This window comes from Perognathus longimembris, chromosome 5, assembly GCF_023159225.1.
Source record: "Perognathus longimembris pacificus isolate PPM17 chromosome 5, ASM2315922v1, whole genome shotgun sequence".
In the NCBI taxonomy this organism is placed as follows: domain Eukaryota; kingdom Metazoa; phylum Chordata; class Mammalia; order Rodentia; family Heteromyidae; genus Perognathus; species Perognathus longimembris.
The window spans coordinates 60,960,859-60,981,724 of record NC_063165.1 but is presented as its reverse complement, the minus strand read 5'-3'; the positions used below and the strand labels follow the sequence as shown (position 1 = coordinate 60,981,724).

The 20,866-nt window shown below is 38.4% G+C and overlaps 1 protein-coding gene across 2 annotated transcripts; it reads right to left on the bottom strand.

Moving 5' to 3' along the window:
- Window positions 1-881: 881 nt before the first annotated feature.
- Tra2b (transformer 2 beta homolog) lies at window positions 882-19,425 on the bottom strand. Of its 2 annotated transcripts, XM_048347005.1 has the most exons (10): window positions 19,222-19,423; window positions 13,451-13,722; window positions 8,640-8,773; window positions 7,513-7,675; window positions 6,598-6,786; window positions 5,109-5,224; window positions 3,835-3,918; window positions 3,059-3,118; window positions 2,151-2,224; window positions 882-1,419 (listed from the first exon to the last, which is right to left on the bottom strand). In XM_048347005.1, the coding sequence occupies exons 4-10, from the start codon at window positions 7,543-7,545 to the stop codon at window positions 1,409-1,411; spliced, it is 567 nt and encodes a 188-aa protein (XP_048202962.1). In that variant the 5' UTR covers window positions 7,546-7,675; window positions 8,640-8,773; window positions 13,451-13,722; window positions 19,222-19,423; the 3' UTR covers window positions 882-1,408. The 2 variants fall into 2 exon arrangements, with proteins under 2 accessions (XP_048202962.1, XP_048202961.1); XM_048347004.1 differs by lacking the exon at window positions 13,451-13,722 and having other exon boundaries at window positions 19,222-19,425.
- Window positions 19,426-20,866: the final 1,441 nt, after the last annotated feature.

Below are 20,866 nucleotides of genomic sequence, written 5' to 3'. Positions count from 1 at the left end.
GAGCCAGGACAGGAAAAGTCCCCGAGGTTCCTCTCCAGTTAATCATAAAGAGCTCATGGTGGTGCTGTGGCTCAAGTGGTAGAGTGCTAGCTAGCCTTGAGCAAAAGGAGCCTAGACAGAAACAGCAAGGGAAAGGAAAGAAAAACCAGGTTGTAAGATATCACAAGAAATGCACTCACTGCCCTATTATGTAACTGTAACCCTTTGCACAACACCTTGTCAACAAAATTTAATTAAAAAAAAAGAAACAGCACAAAGCCGCCCCCCCCTTCACTTGCCTCCATAGAAAAATAGTAGCAAGTACAAATCTCAGATTAAGAATGCACTGCGCATCAAGGATTAAACTAGGGAAATGCTTTAATTACAAGGATAAAAGCAAACTGACACTTGGCAAACTAAGCTGGACAGGCAATTTTTTCTCTTCATTTACATTTATTTAAACACAGTTCTCAAAACATTTGAGTGAAATTGGGCCTCCTTTGGTAAGCAAAGGACCTGAAAATAATATTTAAAAAATGAACAGGCAATCATCAGTTCATCCATGACATAGGTGTAGTGTTCCCTTGTCTTATACCATACTTGGAAGCACCCAGTTTTAGTTTTTCATGGCCCAAAGGTAGAACAAGAGTACATTTCTGGTGGAATGCATTATCGCTTACTGACAACTGGCTGAAATACCATTATCCCCTTGTAACAGCTTTAGGAACAGACTTTAAAAGGCATACATCTGTAACTCTTAATCCAAGCTATACATGTAATATATAATACAGATTACATAAAGGTCGACAAATTCACATTTATGTAAGCATTAAGCATCTGCTGTATTGTAAATTTTTTAACTTCTAATACTAGCAAGTACAGAGTTACAGAGCATTTTTTCAAACAGTTGCAGGTATATTAAATATGGTATGTTTCATGGACTGGAGGAAAACAGGTATTTTGCCTTTAAATTTACTACTGACAACTTATTCTGGGTTTCCTCAGCATTGATATATTAGAAAGAAAAGTAAAAATCAAACTGTTTATTGTTGCTTTTTGCCATTTGGTAACATTTACACACAGGCTTCGATCTTCAGAATACCCTGGATTCAGTAGAAAAACCTTTTAAATGAAGTTTTGTACAATAGAAACTTCTTAGCAGTCAAAATTTAGACTGTAAAAAAATACATGCAAAACATACTTTTCTGAAAACACTTAACTTTGAACTTGAACAAAGCACCAAACTACACAAATGCAGAATGAAAACAGCATTTCAACTCCACCAAAAGTAGTCATCATAAAAGGTGTAAAAGTCACCTAACTCCACTAGGCACTGTTCACTTTTTAAAGAGGAGACAATAAAAAATATTGTCAACAAACAATACTCCAGGCTCTATGGCGGGTTTCAGAAAGTTTCCAACTTCATGCTTTAATATCGGCCTGAAAGATAAAAATAAACATTATTTCTAAAAGATTATCAAGCCCACGTTAGTACTTTTGGACTAGTCTACCATTTGGAAATACTATGCAACAGATTTTATCCTATGGAAAAAAATCACCAAGTGTGAACACTAGAAAAACCTAGAAATAAGATGACCAATCGTTAACAGATCTGTCTGGACAGGAAATGTACTGTGAGAGAAGTAGTTAGGCTTTAAATCAGGCAGATTAGGTTCAAATTGTTCACAACTGGCAAAAACTCATAAAGCAAATGCCACAACATACTGCACTTGCTTTGTATCAAAGAATATTACTTCACAGGTGTTGGTGGTAGCCTATAGTCCTAGCTATATGGAGGCTAAGAATCCATGGATCATGGTTTGAAAAACTCATGAGGTACCTTGTCAATCCATAGCTGACTGCTGTAGCAAGCATCTACCATCCTAACTTTATAGCCCCCAGGAGAAAAAAGTGACAAGACTGTGTGGTATTACACACCTGTACCAGTTGGAACAGGAAGCCATTAAATAGTTATTACCTGGGCAGGAAGCCTAACCTTATCTTAAAAAACTAATCAGTGCAAAAAGGGGTGGAAGCATAGCTCAGTGGCAGAGCATCTACCCTCAAGCATGAGGTAAAGTTCAAACGCTACCTTACTCAAATCACACCCATTAAGTGAAATAGTAAGTTAACCTATGTGTACTTTGGGAAAACATCAATAATAAACTTACGTGGTGAATAGGATCTAGATCGGGAACGTGACCTGTATCCTCCTCGACTGTAGTAAGGAGAAGGCGACCTTCTTCTGCAAACAAGTAAAACAGTATCTAAGTCTACAGATCATGATTAGACTAAAAGATAAGCACAACAAATTACAATGACTAAAACTTTTGCATTTGTCATGCTATCTCAGGATCTTGATTAAGCCTTGAGAATGAAGCTTAGACTAAAAGGTAAGCACAACAAACTACAATGACTAAAATTTTTGCATTTGTCATGCTATCTCAGGATCTTGATTAAGCCTTGAGAATGAAGCATACATAATTATCAGTCTCTAGAACCACTCAAATTATTTCCTTCCTATCATTAAACAATCTGTAGTTATATCAAATATTAACAAAATTTAAGAACAAGAAACTTGCATTTATATTCTAGCTAAGGATTGATATTTGAGAGAATCATTTGCTTCCAATAGCCAATTATTCCCCTTACCAAATCTCATTAAAATTGATTTAAAAAAAAAACAAATAGTTGTCAAGCCTGGTGGCTCATGACTATAATTCTTGCTTCTCAGGAGTTTGGGCAGACAATTCTAAGACTGAAATATCCATTAACTAGCAAAAACCTGGAAGGGGAAGTATGGCTCAAGTGGAAAAATATCAGCCTTGAGAGGGTAAACATGTGAGGCCTCAGGTTCAAGCCCTAGTACTAACAAAATAAAATGGTACTAAGTAATTACATATTAAAGCTAAGTTAATTTTCTAAACATTTCAAAGCTCCCATTATAGTGTCCTTAGCTTCAACTGGTATATTTGAAATCCAACGTTAATGTGTGGCTCTACTTAAATCAATTACCAATTAGTTAGTAGAACTACTTATGTGAAGCCGCTTCCAGATTTCAATTTTGCACCTGGCATACCTGTAAATTTGATCCCGGTCTTGTGCAGCTCTCCATCCACCTCCTCCACCACCTCCGCCCCTGTGAACACAGTAAAACAAATTTGATATAATCAAAATTCTCAAAAGGCACAAATGAATCCAACATTCTTGTAGGTAACACAAGAGCCCTTTTTTTTAAAAGAAAAATTTTAGAAAAGGACAAAGAACTTTCTGTGGTGGCTAAAATTTCTATCACAGAATAATTTCTAAGTATTAAAGTGTATTAAAAACAAAACAAAAAACAAGTATATTAAAAACAAATCAATTCCCTTAGTACTACTTGATGCAATTCTTCAAGTTTTTTTGTGGTTACAAAATCATGAGCAATGAAAGCTCTGCGACAGTGCCCAGGCTGAGTTCAAGCCCCATGACTGACAAAAACAAAAAAACCTGAAAACTCCACACTTCCATGCTATACAAAGCTATCTAGGAAGACAGTTTAAAATATTTAAAAGGATAAATACTTGACTTTCTTCTGCTCTTCCCAACTTTAACAGTTACCAGCACAATATGAATGAAGCCTGTTGCTGGTAGCTACACAGGAGGATGAGATCTGAAGCCAGCTTGGATAGGAAAATCCCTGAGACCAACTACCAAAAAGCTGTAAGTAAAGCTGTAGCTAAGTGAATATGTTAACCTTGAGTGAAAAGGCTGTGAGAGCACCCAGGGCCTTGACTTCAAGCTCCCGGTACCAGCACCAAAACAAAGAAGCCACAGTATAGTGTTGCTTGAGACTGACCTTTGTATGTAACATACCTATATGATCTGCTGTAGTAATCCCGATCATCATAGCCTCTATCATAGCCTCTATCATAATAATCACGGCGACGTGAGCTGCCACTGTAAATAAAACATTACCTTAAAAAAAATTTTGAGTGGTCTATTTCCCTAGATAACTCTTGGCTATTAAAAACTGGTTCAAGATACATACAGAAGTGGAACACCATGCAAGCAATTTGGATCATTCAGGTCCACAATAGCCAAGCTTCATAGACATGACTAGGGCAAATGCTTCTTTATTATTAAATATGGAGATTTCTACTAGGAGGCCTTTTCTGATGTTAAATGAAAAAGTATTTCTATTACAACTCTTACAATATTGAACAGTGAAGAACAAATCCCGACTTGCTTCCTCTAAAAGACAATTCACTAATTATATACATTTTCCAGAGAAAGGTTAAAAACAAACAAAAGAAAAAACTTCAGTGGTTTGGCAAGTGGGTTCAGCTAATTAAATAGAGAATATAGCAATCATGGTATATAATGATGCTTTACTGTATGTGAAAACATTACATTTAAACCAGACTGAATTGTTTAGTTTTCAGTCTATGCACACTACACATTTTTGATAACGTAACAAAAAACCATATTCTCTCATAGTTCAGTAAATTGCCACAGCCTAGATTTCCTATAGTTTAAAACAGTAAAACAGGGCTGGGAACATGGCTTAGCAGTAGAGTCCTTGCCTTGCATGCATGAAGCCCTGGGTTCGATTCCCCAGCAACACATAAACAGAAAGTCAGAAGTGGTGCTATGGCTCAAGTGGTAGAGTGCTAGCCTTGAGCAAGAAGAAGCCAGGGACAGTGCTCAGGCCTTGAGTTCAAGCGGCAGGACTGGCCAAAACAACAACAACAAAAAAAAAAACAACAACCCCCCCCCCCACTAAAACAGGCACAACTAAGATTTATATACATCATGTCAAGTTGTTTAAAAGGAAAGTAATAGGCATAATGGAAAAAGAAATGGAACTCTACCACCAGGAATATTTACCAAGCAAAACTAAAATGTATCATTTCTTTACAGTGAAGTAAGAAATGATTTAAAGCTATCAAGCAAAACTTAAAACACTTTCAGTGCAGAGGAACACTTGTAACTCCAGTACTCAGAAGGCTGAAGCAGGAGGATTGGGACTGTGTACATATAACCACTAGCACCTAGAGCCTGCCTGAATATGCTTTTACCCAGTTAAGGAGATATACAACATAAAAACTAAATGAACAGTTTTGTTTCATCTTAGGAAAAAAACTTACTAGGTAGGTCTTCCCATGTAAATTCCTGGTGTTGGGGTATGTGGTCTCTTTGTTATAGAGAAATCAACTCTTATCCTACGCCCATCAAGTTCCATTCCATTGGCACGTTCTTTAGCCTTCAAAAGATAAATAAATGGTTACATACATCCTGAACAAAGCCACTACTTACCCTGAAGCTATTAAATAATGGCTGACTAGACATTTCAGGTGAGACTATATCCTATGACGTAATTTAAAGCACTAAATTACAAAAATTTCTTGACCTGTTTACCACCTTTGAAATATCAATACAACAACAAAAAAAGCTTATTGCCCATCAACTAAGTATTCTTTAATGAAAAATCATCAAAAAACTACACTAAAGCTGGGTGCTGGTGGTGGCCTATGCCTGAAACCCTACCTACTCAGGAGACTGAGATATGAAGATTGTGGATCCAATTCAGCCCAGGCAGCAAAGTCTTATTTCCAACCACACAGGCCTTGAATTATCAGTGCAAAACAAACATCACTAAAATATAATTATATTTCAACTTATATTAGGCTGGGAATATGGCCTAGTGGCAAGAGTGCTTGCCTTATATATATGAAGCCCTGGGTTCCATTCCCCAGCACCACATATATAGAAAATGCCCGAAGTGGTGGTGCTGTGGCTCAAGTGGCAGTGCTAGCCTTGAGCAAAAAGAAGCCAGGGACAGTGCTCAGGCCCTGAGTCCAAGGCCCAGGACTGGCAGAGAGAGGGGGGGAGAAAGAGAGGGAGAGAGGGGGGGGGAGAGAGAGAGGGAGAGAGAGGGGGGGAGGGGGGGGAGAGAGAGGGGAAGAGAGAGAGAAAGAGGGGGAGAGAGAGAGAGGGAGGGAGGGAGAGAGAGAGGGAGAGGGAGAGGTGTGGCTCAAGTTGTAGAGAAAAATACTCCAGTACCAGCAAAAACTAATTACAATGTTATTTTATCCCTCAGTCTGGGCATTCAAACTACTTTGTTTCTGGTCCTGTAGCAAAAGTGAAACACTGTATTAGCAGCCTTGAGCAGAAGCATCTTCTTTCAATTTGCTTAAACTCGAAGGTCGTCTATTGTATTTAGTTGCATCTAGCTTTTTTGAACTACTGAATAATTTTTACCCACAGTTCAATTTCTAAGGTGTTACCACTAACTCTCTGGTTTTCCTTCTTATTATTTCCCTAAAGTCTGAAATGTATAAAATGTATCTTCACATATCAAAGGACTTTCTATCTTGCTTCAAGTTATAATCCAAATATTAAAACCACTAACTTGCCAATTTTGAACCTGTAACTTCTTTTCCATTCTAGAATACATCTCTATCTATTCTAAATCAGGATTATCAATATTCTCATGTTCCTGTTAAACATGCCACATTATACCAAACTACAGTTAACTATCATGTTTATCTAATAAAAGCAAATTCTGTCCTTATCCAAGTACCTGGCCATTACACAAGACTGATCCTTTTAACCAAAAAGACAGCTTTTACTTACTTCCTTGGCATCATCTACATTTTCAAAATACACAAAGGCAAATCCTCTGGAACGCCTAGACTGCTGGTCATATACAATGGACACATCCGCAATGGGGCCGTATTTAGAAAATACTTCTCTGAGATCTCTTTCTGTGGTGTACAAGCTCAAACCAAACACGCCAAGACAACAGTTGGGGTCAGGGTTTGCCTGAAAATAGAAATGTGGATTCTAAAATTATCATCTGTCACAAGCACTAGTTTATTGATTATATATATACACACATTCACTGTATGCTTACCATGAGTTCAATTCACTGTCACAAAAAACACAACCTCCCTCATTATTATTTCAATACCTAATATAATATACTTATGATAAAGATAATCTTAAATGTATCAATACTTCAATACCTGGAACTTCAAAAGGAAGACAAGAGAAAACTGGTATTACATGTTTTAAAAATAGAAACCACAGATCACTAACTAACCAGGTGTCATAATGAACTGACCTAAAGGTTTCCAATTTCATATACTAACAATTTCCTAGGAAGAATTCCATTCTAATTTAAAAATCTAAGCCCATGTCCCCACAAAACCTCTTAGATGACACAATATTAACACATTACCTATTTGAGATATCTCCTGGACATGTTAGGTAATGTTTTCAAATCCAGGAAAAGCTCACAAAGCATGGATGTTAATGTGGAACCATGTATTTTATAAGAATGAACAGGATTTTTGTTCTAGCTTGACAGGCTAAGTTTTATCAGTGTGTATTATGCCCAAGTGGTACATCAAATATAGCTAGCTAAATCATGAGGGAGATCAATTTAAAAATATTATTTATAAATGCCAAAGAACCTCTAAAGTAAAACTCCATTGTCAGTTCTAAGTAGGACCTAATAGTTCACTGCTTCAAAGTTTTTCACCTTACCCGATTGCCAACATGACGCCTTCGAGTAGACATAGGAGAATGACTGTGACTGTGCCGTCTGCGATAATCTCGGCTATAAGACCTGCTACGGGAACGTCTATGGGAGCGGGATCGAGACCGTGACCTTGTATAATGTCTCCGAGAGCTTCTTCTAGATCTAGACCTGCAAGACAAAGGCTCCAAATGCTATGGTAAACTGAAACAATACTTATCTTTTATTCTTTCATCACTCTACCGTAGAGTTGACCTCCAAAAAGGACATCCATCATTCAGTTACTATCATGGTTACCAACTAAGATATTTTTTCTTGAGTTAATTTCTACTATTCTTGAACTGTCAAAACTACCGCCCCACCCAACATTTAAATTGAATTAAATTGGGGTGGCATGTGTGAGTTTTTCTGTTCAAGATTAATATTATGCCACTTGAGCCACAGCTCCACTTCCAGCTTTTTTTTTGGTGATTGAGGGGGAAGGGGGTGGTCTTGGACTTTCCTGTCTGGGCTAGTTTCAAACATGACCCTTATACATTTTAGCCTACTAGACAGGACTACAGGGTTTACTGGTGCAAAACTACACTACAGGGGCTTAAACTAAGGGTCTGGGCACTGCCCCTGAGCTGCTTCTTGCTTTTGCTCAAGGCTAGCACTCTACCACTTGAGCCACAGGGCTATTTCTGGCCTTTTCTGGGTATGTGGTACTAACAAATCAAATCCAGGGCTTCATGCATGGGAGACAAGCACTCTACCACTAAGCCACATTCCCAGCCCTACACTTAAATCACAACATTAAGCACTTTACTAACTTTGGTTTTTATAAAGGATTAAGATACTGAAAGCCAATGTTATGTTCTGGAATATAACTGTCATACTAATAAAGCAGTTTATTAACACTAAGTGAATCTTCACAACTAGTACTAACTCACTTTACATAGGTAAAAATGTACAAGGTTGGAAAAGCAATCTGCTAGAGTTAACAAAAAAGATAAAAAATAGGTATGAACCCTGACAAAGCCTATGCTTTCATTAGGAGTACTAGTGTTAAAGACCAACAAATTATGCTCTACCTGCCATGTCTACCAACCACATACCAACTTCAGAGCTAAGGAAGAAAATCACAGGATCTTACCTAGATTCAGATCTGGACCTTGACTTTGATCTGGACCGCCTGGAATCTTCCTTGGAGCGAGACCTTGCAGGGGTATGCCTTGCAGATTTCCCCGATCCGTGTGCACTTCCACTTCTGGAAGCAGAACGGGATTCCTATACGCAGATGTCAAAAGTTTAATTTGTATATTTTGTGGGAGACTTTAAAAACAAATATGTTGCTGTGAGATAAATGGTGAGGGAGAGCAATCCTCTTCCAAAAAGACAAGAAACATAGGTAAGGGCAAGAATTGAGTATACCTGATGTAATAGTTTGATTGTTTCAACTAGCATAGTCAATTAATTTGTCTTTTCTTTCACCTTTCTGGAACAGGGACAAGTTACCTAATCCTACTCTTTTAAAGACAAAAAGGTACAGGGAACTGTTTAAGGATTGTATTTTGAGGCTATTACTTCATAAATACTAAGATGAAAGAACTATGAACCCTATACTTTGTAACTACTTCAGTCAAGTCCCCAAACAAAAATCCTACAAAATTCATAAACCTTAACACAGATTTTTCCCCATAAGGCCTCCTCAAAATTTCAAGTTGTATCACTTATTGCTGGATTAAAAAAAGTTTCCATTTTGAGTCCTAAAATACAAGCCTAGTGAAAAGCCAGGACCAGCTAAATAGATATACACTTAAGACTTTAACTCCATCTAGCCTTGGGAAGAGGCCTCTATGAAACTCAAAGCAATCAGATGAAGCCACAGAAGGCAGTGAACCCTGTAGAGGTTAAGAGTAGAGAAGGTACCAAAGAGCCACATTTTTTCCTCAATGGAATGGAGGAAAGCCAGGGAAAACTTACGATAAACCAAGTGTAAAGCAGGAACATTACATAAAGGAATCATTACAATCAGAAAAGACTAAATTAGAGGCTCTGGTAGGAAAAAACTTCAGCAAAAAGCATTGTTTAGGTAAATATTGTACACTTATAACTTTCTTAATCAAAACTCTCCCTAACTAGAAGGCAAGTGACATAGAAGAAATCAAAAGAATAGCTAAAGAAAGTTTAAAAAAGGAATGAAATCCTAACAATCTTTCAACCCAAGTTATGCGAGAAATGGCTGGCCTAACAACAGAAGCTAATAATACAATATGAAGTCACTGTAGAGCCCCCCCCCCACCTTATAGTTGAGGCTTCCAAATATAAATTCTTATAAGGTATTTCCCTCTAGGGTAGATGATCCTTGGAACATTACTGGCCATTTTACAAAAGAGTAAGATTGTTTTAAATAACAGCCCTCAAAACACTATGGAAAATAAACGAGATTTACATAATTAAGACAATTCAGACATCATATAATGCTCAACATTTAAAATTTGATTTTTTGGGGGTCAATCATGAGGTTTGTACTCAGGGCTTGGGCAATGCCCCTGAATTTTTCTCCTCAAGATCAGCAATTTACTACTTTGAGCCAAAGCTCCACTTCCAGTTTTCTGATTCATTGGAGATAAACAGTCCCACGAACATTTCCTGCTCTGGCTGGCTTTGAACCTCAAGTTTTTTTTTTCAGCCAACATTGCCCACCTGCAACATAGTAACAAGGAGCTAAAGTTTAACATTTACTAAAACAGAAAAGTTTAACCACCAGAAAAAGGAATTTAGGTCTCCAAGGCTGTCAACAACTAGACTTAAATTACTACAAAACTTGGTACAAAGTGACAGGAAACTTGCTAGCCTCTGCCTTTCTACCACTCTCCACATCAATGAGTAACTAGTAAGATTAAAAGATAAAGGTACCTTTATTTTTCAATTAGTGAAAACGGCTGCGATATTTTTAACATCAAGAAAGAAATGGCTGATATGGTCCTCAATTCCTCTATCAAATGCTCACAACAGACATTTTAAAAGGCAATTCACCTCCTTTCTCTCTCCCTTAAACATAAGAAAAGATCAACAACATAGCTGCTATAATTTTACAATAGGCAAAAGATAATCTATAAGAGGGAATCAGGAACTCAAAAGTTAACTCATGAGTTTGGGAAGATTACTTCAACAATCTAATTTTATCACAGAATTATAACTTTAGTAAAACCAAATGAAATGATTTGCTCAAGAAAAAGAGCAGATGACTGCCTTCAAATAAGATTAAGAAGTTGCTAAGCAGAAAACTAGCCAAACACATTTGAACATACAATAGAAAATGCATGGTTCCCTCTTAAGCCTTCTGCTCAACAGCAAAGTCCCCTTTCAATCTGTCCAAAAGAGAAACAGTATTCATATTCTGGGAAATAAACCTCAATGAGATCTCCTCTTAAAATTCTAGCAGATCAACAAGACAGTATTTGCAAAATCTTAAATAAGAGCGCCCAGATCTAATAGGTTATGTAGTTTAATTTTATGAGCAATTGTATTTGATAGGCCAGAGATAAAAGTCTAAGCCCTTCAACAGTTCTGATGTTGTCATTAAGCTGGTTTGGAAAATACAGGAATTTACTTGTCTAGAAGAAATCAGACTCAGAGATCAGCCAAGTATACAAAGCACAGCACTAACTAAATCTCAATATACAGGCAAATCTCTAAAACCAGTTCACTGAGAAAGCCCCTACAAACAAGCATACTTCAAATTCTCAGTACTGCCAAAACTAGTCACTGCTAAAAGAACACTCTGGACACCAATGCTTAAGGGCTCATAGATCTCAAGTTTGCACAGTGAAATAAAGCCACAAACTCCCTAAAACAGCTCTATTTTTATTAATGAATCCTAGTCATCCACTAATACAACCGACAAAGAACTCAAGTTAAAAATGTCCTTCTAACATAGTATCTTAATCTGCAACTCCCTACTTTGAACAGTAATATCAGAACTTAAAGAGATAAGCAGGGATAATCATCCAATCCCTTTATTATTTTACAAACTAGATGCACTAGAAAGAATGAGAACAGCAGTGTAATGCAAAGAAGCTTGCACTAAATCTCTACACAGTATTTTACAATAGAGTTCCTTTTAATAGGACTAGAGTGGGGAACCTACCCCTTTCTGAAGTTTATGATGCTTATTAAGCCTCACTATTTCAGAAATTATGTTTCTGATTTTTTTCCCCTAGCAAAGAAAGCTTGGCGCTTTAATACTACTATCATCTTCCCTGCTATTCTTGCCTGCTATTTACCAGCCTGATTACAGACTTCCATGTACTGCCCATGTGGGAACCAAAGGGCTTTATCTTCCCTTTCTGCAATGGTCCAGGAAGGAAAAACTTTGAATGCAAATATCCTTCAGCCAAGAGGAAAAAAAAAATTAATGAGCATCAACATTTTACCCTTTACCATTCTGGATCATATAATCAGATTCGAAATATTTTCTGCAGGTTGGGGGCTAAAATGTCTATTAACAACATAACATCTGCTATGTGCTTGCCTTTTGGATAATTTAAGGAATGAATAATTATCACTCATTGTATTGTTTATAGAACTGTTACAAAATAACAACTGGGGAGGAGTGAAGGCAAAAACTATACCAACAGAAGTAACTTCTTGGTATCAAAAGATGTATCTCTATACCCTTCAAAATTTTATTTTACTTTCTAGAACTTTTTAAGATCTGAAAATTATCAGGTTTTAAAGTGGTTACCGAGCTGATGCCACTAATCCTAGCTATCCAGGAAGCTGAGAGCTGAGGATCATGGTTCAAAGCAGGGAGGAAAGTCTGAGAGACAGCCACCAAAAAAGCCAAAATAGAGCTGTAGCTCTAGTGGTGGAGCCCTCACCTTGAGCGAAAAAGGCTAAGAGACAGTACTTAGGACTTGAGTTCAAGCCTCACTACTGGCATGCACAAACACTAAGTAAAAGTAAAGCACTACAGTTGTAGTGTGCATGTTAACTTTTTAAACCGCCTGACAGTCTTCCTTTTAGAAAGATGACAAGCTTGGCCTCTTCTGAGGAAAAGCTAACTGTTGGCTACTGCTGGATGTTATTTGATATGTGGACGTGTTCCATTCAACCCAGGGTAACATTTATACCTGACACTGTCAAGAAAGCTAAAATGAAACAGAAAGGAAAACAGAACATTAAATTTCATTTTTTCCCACCAAGTGGAAGGGTTAAGGGCGACAAACTGAATAAGCTATTTCATGATCTACTTTTTCAGCATGTACCAGGTAAATGATAGTAAAGGAGGAAGCAACATACAAGCTATTAAAATGTATTTTGAATTAGCTACTCTCTTCACTTTTATGGGGACCATACAGCAGTTTTAGAAGAGATCTTACCCATTTCAACTCAACAGGTAACCAGAACTAGCACATCTCAAAATCAGGGGCTAATGATCAGGGGCTAATGGTCACAGGCATTCCACTAATGCCATTTGGGAAGGGGAAAATGCTTTTGTTCCAAATGAAGCTACCCGGTTTGTCGCTTTGCTTGAATTTTGGGGTTACATCCATAACCACCCCTGTCAGAATACATTTTACTATACACTATTCAAACTAAACAAGAAAAGTCAGTATACTTCAATCTGAAAGTCCCAAGGGGTGGCACAGACCACCAATTCCAACTTCATATATTCATGGCCCAGACCAGCAGTTTGATAGATAAACAATTTAGGGGACAAGTCAACTATCACCCATTCTCAAGAGTGCACTGCTGCCTGGTATTTGACCACAAAGGGTTATTTTTAAAGAATTGCATTTCAATCATTTGACTAGGCAGTTAAAATTAGAATTACCTAATTTAAACGTTTCCCTTGGAAGGCACTTCTTTACCCTGTATATATTTTCTTCTATTAAACAAATAATGCATGCATGTTTAGCAAAATATACAGGGACACATAAACAGACTAGTAATTACTTAGCGTAGTGCTTTCTGATTCCAGATTACTTCTTATCTTAACTTCATTTTTATTTCTTTTCTTCATTCTTCCGTTTCAAATTCTGACTTCTTTCATCTTCCCCACTTCACACAAATTGCTCAATATTCTACAAGTGGGACTTCTGGTCTGATAATTAGCATGCATTCTTTTATTTTTTCAAATTTCAGCTTCACTTATTCCTGAGCTTCAAATACTCATTTATAAAACTTGTCAAATGACGACTTCCGCATTTTCCTTCTTCATCATTAACCTTAATAGAAAAAGAACAGGATGAAGAATATTTTAAAACTCCAGGATAAAATCCAGTGCCAAAACTGAAACTAGAAAAAAAAATCCCTTTTTCCTTTGGATTAAAAAAAATAATATGCAGCTCAAAAAACTGAAACTATAGTTTTGTTGGTTCTAGAATATATAATATGGTAATTAGCCATTTTGTCTACTACAAATATTTATCATGCTTAAGCTGAATGTGAAGTGCGGCCATTGAACAGTAAAGTTCATTTAACATTTTAAGAACTAATTACATCTCACACTTCTATTATATTCACTAGGTGTCAAAAGCACATCTCTAGTCAAAAAGTGATACAATACAAAAGTGCAAGAAAGAAAAGCTCGGACAACTCATTTGTACAATGATGAGGATGGCTGGGGTTGAAGAGGTTAGCAATATTGTGACTTGTCTAAGTAGAATAAATGACTAAATGCCACACATTTTTGCCCTGTGTATTTGAAAGAACAATATCAAATGTCAGGGAACCTGACAATTTGGATTTGTCTTTCAATCCACCCCTTGGGAAAGCTATTCACCAATTTGTAACTAAAAAGCACAAAAAAAGGCTAAAGTCAACCAACTACTCTATGCCAGTAGCTATCAAGGAAAGCACAGCAAATTTGAATCCAACAGTGGTATTTTCAAATAATTTTGTTCTGTTAATTTAGCAGATCAGTTAAGTTTAATACTATCTGTTGAGCACTGTAAATAACTACCTACATTAAAACATTTTGGTTTTTCTTGTTATCCTGCACTGCATTGCACTGTATGATTTTACTGAAGAATATTTCCTCCTTCATTTTCCTTCAGACAAAAAAAGCTTGCTTTAAAAAAAAGTTTGAGAGCTAGCTTTGTACCAATCTGGGCATAAAGACAACCATAGCCACCCAGGGTATATTGTCTTTTATAACAAAGTAACAGCACAATTTCCAACCTACTTTCAAGTTACATTATTTAATCTGGAAAAATTTTAAATAGCTTTTTATTTAAGGGAAGCAGTTACTGATTTTAAAGACTATCACTAAAACGTAATGGGAAATATTTTGCTGGCAGCACAATGTAATCATGGAATCAGAATGCCCAAGCAGGTTTCCTTAGGGCCTCAAAAATTTTGTACCCATTCAGGGATTAAATGCAGAAAATACTAAAATAAGAGACCAAAGCTCTAGTGATGCCTTCCTGCTGTCATTTCATTACCCATCTCCAATCTTTCCTTCTTGTAATCTAAGAAAACCACTACTAGGTAATATTTCATTTTATCCTTATTTCAACTCAAGCAGCCACCTCATAAAACTACAAGACCAACTATAAAACTAATTTTATGCATTTGGCTAAAACAGACCCTACTTAGAAATAAGCTTGTTTCATAAACACTATTTTTGTTCAAATATTTATAAGGGATACAACGGGAGTCCATTAAGCACGCACAAACTGATTAAACAGGGCAACATTTTAATAATGGAGAAAATGATCAACAAATACTCGTCTTGCAACAGAAAGCTCAATGCTCATCAGTAAGTGCCATTCAATTTTTTTTCTGTTTACTGTAACAATGAATGGAAAAATCCTCAAAGATAGTAGTAGTCTCTGGGGGAATGGATGTGGTATTGAACAGGGACCAAAACAACAAACACCACTAGACATGCCTAAAGCAGAAGTAAGCCTATGCTTTTAGGAAATCTGCAAAAACATCAGACTCTTAAGTTTATATTGATAAAACATTCAGTACTTTCCAGCAAATGTAAATTTTATTGCAAAAGGGAGGGAACCTCATCCAACAATGTTGATAAGATCTGAAAATAACCTCCAAACCCCAATTCAAAGATTTTAGGGAATTAGGATATGCTGAAGAACTTTTAGCTTACAGCTTAAAGACAATACTGAGTGACAATGCCTATTCCAGTATGGCTCACACTCACAATACTAACCTGTTTAAAAACAATTCCAAAACATCACCATACCTTGTAAATTACAATGATTAGGTATCTGATCCAGGAACAGAATGCTAGGGTTCAAGCAATACATTCCACTATGTAGTTCTGTCCTGAAAGCATTAATACTCATCACTTAGCTTTGAGACTTAAGGGGGAAGAAAGAAATGAGGAAGGCTACACAAACAAGGCAAATTCTATTAACACTTTCTCACTATCGAACTAATCTTGACAAAACCCATTAGTACTTACCTTGTAAAATCACCATTAATTTCACTGTGAAATGCCACCTTCTAGTTCCAAACAATGTCCACAGAATTTAAATAATGTTTAGAAACATTATTTAAACCAAGGAAGTATTTACTTCAAACTGGTTTAGAGACTAACCAGAGACACAATGGTAATGAAACAATGCAAAGTATTTCTTCAAATTTTTTATTACTTCCACTCTTAAAGTAATTTGGCTTATCTTTAGAAATAGAGGCTGTAGTTATGTGTTCAAAACTACTCATATGGAAAGGCATCTTAAAGTTAAACAAAAGAAAAAACCTAACATTCTATTGAAGAGTTATTTTCTGGGTTCAATTTTTTTCTTAAAACTTATTACCACTGCAATCTTGAAATTGCGTGAAATTTAAAGCATAGATTCTTTAAGACTCATTTGTACAAACTACTGACAACTTCAGAGGAAAGAATTTTTTAAACCTCATGCCAAACCAGATGGCATACAAACCTCAACCCCATACACTGTTCATTATTAGGTCTTTAAGACCCATTATCCCCAATATTACATTATATTTTTAAACTTACTATAAGTTCTTCATTTTTTTTTTGGCCAGTCCTGGGTGGGGCTTGAACTCAGGGCCTGAGCACTGTCCCTGGCTTCTTTGCTCAAGGCTAGCAGCCACCGGGCCACTTCTGGCTTTTTCTATGTATGCGGTGCTGAGGAACTGAACCCAGGGTTTCATGCATTGGAGACAAGCAATCTACCACTAGGCCATATTCCCAGCCCCAGTTCTTCACATGTTTTAGACTTCAGAATTGTGGAGTGACACAATAAAAGCATGATCTTTTACAAGAAAAGGTGCTATTACCAATCCCTCTACAAAATTTGAGACATTTTTGGAATGTACTAGAGACTAATACAGAGATAAAAATGAGTAACTTTTACATATGGTTTGTCCATATGAGGAACTTTGGGGAGGGAGGGGGGAATGAGGGAGGAGATAACAAACAGTACAAGAAATGTATCCAATGCCTAAGGTATGAAACAGTAACCGCTCTATCAGTTTGACAATAAAAATTAAATAAATAAACTTTAAGATGGGAAATAATTTAAGCTCCACAAATAAGCAAGGGATAAAGAATACTCAGAACTGTAGTTTGAAGTATCCATATATTCACCCAGTAAATTATTAGTTACCAAACTGAAGACAGCTTGTTTCACACTTAACCACCTTATTAGTCTGTAAGGAAAGGGTCAACTGCAAGAGCCAGAAGGGAGAGGAGAGGAAGACACTGGTTACTGGGGAAGGTGGGAGCTGCTGGGGAGAGGGAGTCTGGATTAGACAAGAGAGGACAATCCAGATAAACTGATTAGGTATTATTTACATTAATTACAACAGTTTGGAAGGTTTAACTGTCTAGAAGTTAGGTTCGATGGTGCCATCTACACCAAGAATATCCAAGAATATATTACCTTGAACACGTTTTTCAATATTCTCAAGGGCATAAAATGTCCAGCCTTGAAGAACGCTGTATTAAAAATGGGCTCTTGCTGGGCACTGGTGGCTCATGCCTGTAATCCTACCTACTCAGGAGGCTGAGATCTGAGGATCACGGCTCAAAGCCAGCCCGGGCAGGAAAGTCTGTGAGACGCTGCTCAGGGACAGCGCCCAGGCCCAGAGTTCAAGCCCCACACGAAGGACAAAAAAAAAAAAAAAAAGGCTCTCAACTTTGTGGTTTTGCCATTGTTTAAATTTGTTTCTTGTGTCTCCCATTCATTTAAAAAAGTTATAGCAGGAAAAACACAAGTGGCAACAATGCAGACGGAGCCTAAGACTTCTTTCAAGAAATGAGAGCTATTATGGTGCGAGAAATTTCAGTTTTTAAAAACATAATATTCTTTCCCAATTTAGTTTCAACTAAGAGCCCCTCTAGTCAGAAACCGGTTCTTTTCTATAGAACTCGCGAAACAGAAAAGCTGCTCTATTTAATAGAACTTAAAACACCAATTTGTTTAAAAAAAGTATTCATCTGAACATGTGGAAGACAAGGTTTTGGTTAATTCGTACCATTTTCCCCCAAAATATTCTCTACTGAACCTCTAAAATCTTTGAGACAGACTTGAAAATTAGTACAAGACATTAAAGCTGGCTCGATGAAGAGGAAGCTTACAGTTAATTCGTGTATTTAAGAAACAAATACACACCTAACCTAGAACCAGAAAAACAATCCCAGTCATTCCTGTAACAGCTGTAAACACTACCTTTACGGTCCTTTTTACTATCTTCTAGTTAGTTCTCCGTAACCTCCAAACGCCATGTCCAGTGGCCCAATTATTCTATGTTTTCCAACACTCAATAATCGTCATGTTACTATGTTTTGATAAATTTAGGAGCTGACAATTCAATGCGATTCTATACAACCTAAACTACTCCTGCCAATCTCCTCCTATTGGAATTAACAAAACCCCAAACGCGCCACCCATTTTGTGGTTCCCAGTATTAAACGCCTCCAAAGTAATGGCGCCAACAACCGTCGCCCGCCCATTTCTTCCACACAATACCCTGGAAAAAATTCTCTAGAAAACAATCCTACCCACTGAGCAGTCGAACAGAACGCTGACAATGATTTTCACCTGCATAGCTACTTAAGCGGCCAGAGGGGGAAACCAATTTTGGGACAGACACCAGAGCTCTCAAGACAATCCGACTAACGGGCCGGGCCCCATCAGTCTCAAAGAAGCCCCCTCCCCCCCCCCCGCCCCAGCCTAGTTAGGTCTTGTCTTTTCCGGGACCTACGATAGTGCTGTGAGCCTCCACACAGGAAGTCGAGACCCTACCATGGGGGGGGGGAGGGGACGGAAACAAAAAAAAGTCTTTCTTCTTTTCCAGGACCCCACGTGGTCGCGGGAGGTGCGGCCCGCTGCTGGCCGGGGCCTTCGGGCCCCTCCGCCATTTTGTGCCGCTGGCAGAGCGCCCGGCCCAGCAGCCCAAGATGGCTGCGGCGCGGCTTCGCGGGAGAGCAACGGCGAAATAAGACACCGTCCCCTCCCCCAACGCCGAGGGGACGCAACGGCCATTTTTAATTTGTCCCCCCCGATAACGGAATAAACGAACACCTGGGGTTCGAAGCCCCACGCCCAGCCAGCGGCCGCCATCACAACTCGACCCATTCTTTGCGATCCCCCGGAGCCCGTCCTTCCCGGCTCCGCACACCAGAGCCCACAACGCCCCCGGGACTCGCGACCCGACCTCGCCGGGCCTACGAACAGAGGCAAGAAACTGGCGATGGCACCGCCTCCCCCGACATCGCCTCGACGTACCCGCTCGCCGTAGTTCTGCTCGCCGCTGTCGCTCATGACTCCTGCCTGATGTCGCCGCTCGCCGGGCTGCAACCGAACCTGCCAACCCTTGGGCGCCTTCTTTAAAGGAGGCTCCGCCGCGGCCGAGCCGGTGTACCGGATGCCGAGCCGCAGAGACGAAGCGCTCAGTCCCACCTCCGCACAGGCTCTAACGCTCTCGGAAGTGACGCGGCCTCCCTTATTTAGACTCCGCCCCCGCTCAGAACGCGCGCTTTCTTAGCTCCGCCCCACCCTCCCGCAGGGATCAGCCTTTCCTCGGAAGCCTACGCGCGTTCCGAACCGGAGGTGACGTTGGCCGCGCCCCCTCCCGCTGCTCCACCCTTATCACCCGGCCTCTGGGAGGCGGGAAAGCCAGCGATTGCAGTTGGCCCTGGAGTTGAAGGCCATGGGGCCCCGTGACGCCACCAGCGACGCCTGAATCCTTTTAAGGAAACCGTCCTGGGTGGGAGGAGAGAGAAGACAGTTTCCATTTTCCCAACTTTTATTATTTCCTGTGTGCTAAGTTTCGGTCCTAAAAGAGCAGGTTGTTTTTGTTTTTGTTATTTACTTTTCCTTTATTTATTAACTTGGCTGTAGATCTTTCCCTCCTGATAAGTCATTTCGTAACCAGGTCGTTATGTACCGGGTTAACTGGAACTACAGTCTCTGCTCTGAAAATGGTAGGAGGAAGACCGTTAAACACGTTTAAGAATCTTAGTGCTATAGCCATATACAATAATATCATAAAGGAGGGAAAACCAATTTCGCCGTTAGCCAAGAACATATGGTTGGATATAGTAGGAAGAGCCTAAACTTGATCCCTCTATACTTTAGTGTACTCCATTCATTAAAAATAAAAAGGTAACTGGCAGATAAAACATTTAGATACTTGTAAAGGACCTTTTGATGTTAAAAAATCTCTATACATTTCATCAATTCCATAAAATTGTACATTTAAAATGCACAAGTTAGGTGCTTTTTAATGTTTTTACAGTACTGTGTGGTTAAAACTGTCCCCACTTGCACAGCAGCCTGTTTCTACCTCCTACCAAACCTTCACAACTGTAGACTGTTGTCCCAAATCTTCTATCTATAGAGTTGTCTATTCTGGACATTTCCAATAAATAGTAGTACAGGATGTAACTGGCTTCATTTGCTTATCATGTTTTCAGAGTTCAACGATGTTGAAAAATGTATCTCATTGCTGTTGTCAATTGTATTCCACTGTTTGGATATATCATGTTTTATTCATCATTTGATGGGATTAAGGATAATTTTCACTTTTTTGCTATCAGGAATAATTATACTACTGTACAAGTTTTTGTGTGTTTTTAATTCTCTTGGGCTAATACCTAAAGTATTGTTAATGTAGCAAAACAATTGATTTATCTCTTGGTGAGTCCAAAACCAATAAACACAACCAAAATACAAAGAGTGAAGAAAAGTTTATTAGTTGCAACAAGTGAGAACAATGAGGTTACAGTTTCTGCTTGTGGTTTCCCATACATTTAACTTTTATAATGGTAGAATAGAATGCCTCCCCTGAAAAGAATTTAACATTATAATAAGTAAAATTCACTCTGGGTCACCTAGAAGAGGGACTAGGTAGTTTGGGGATAGTTTAAGC

Coding starts and splice junctions, on each gene's coding strand:
- Tra2b (XM_048347004.1), bottom strand. CDS start 19,257: ATGAGCGACAGCGGCGAGCAGAACTACGGCGAGCGG. Junction 3,919..5,108: donor TACATGGGAAGACCTACCTA/GTAAGTTTTTTT, acceptor TTTTATTTACAG/TGGCAGCTCACGTCGCCGTG. Junction 3,119..3,834: donor TACTACAGCAGATCATATAG/GTATGTTACATA, acceptor CTGTGTTCACAG/GGGCGGAGGTGGTGGAGGAG.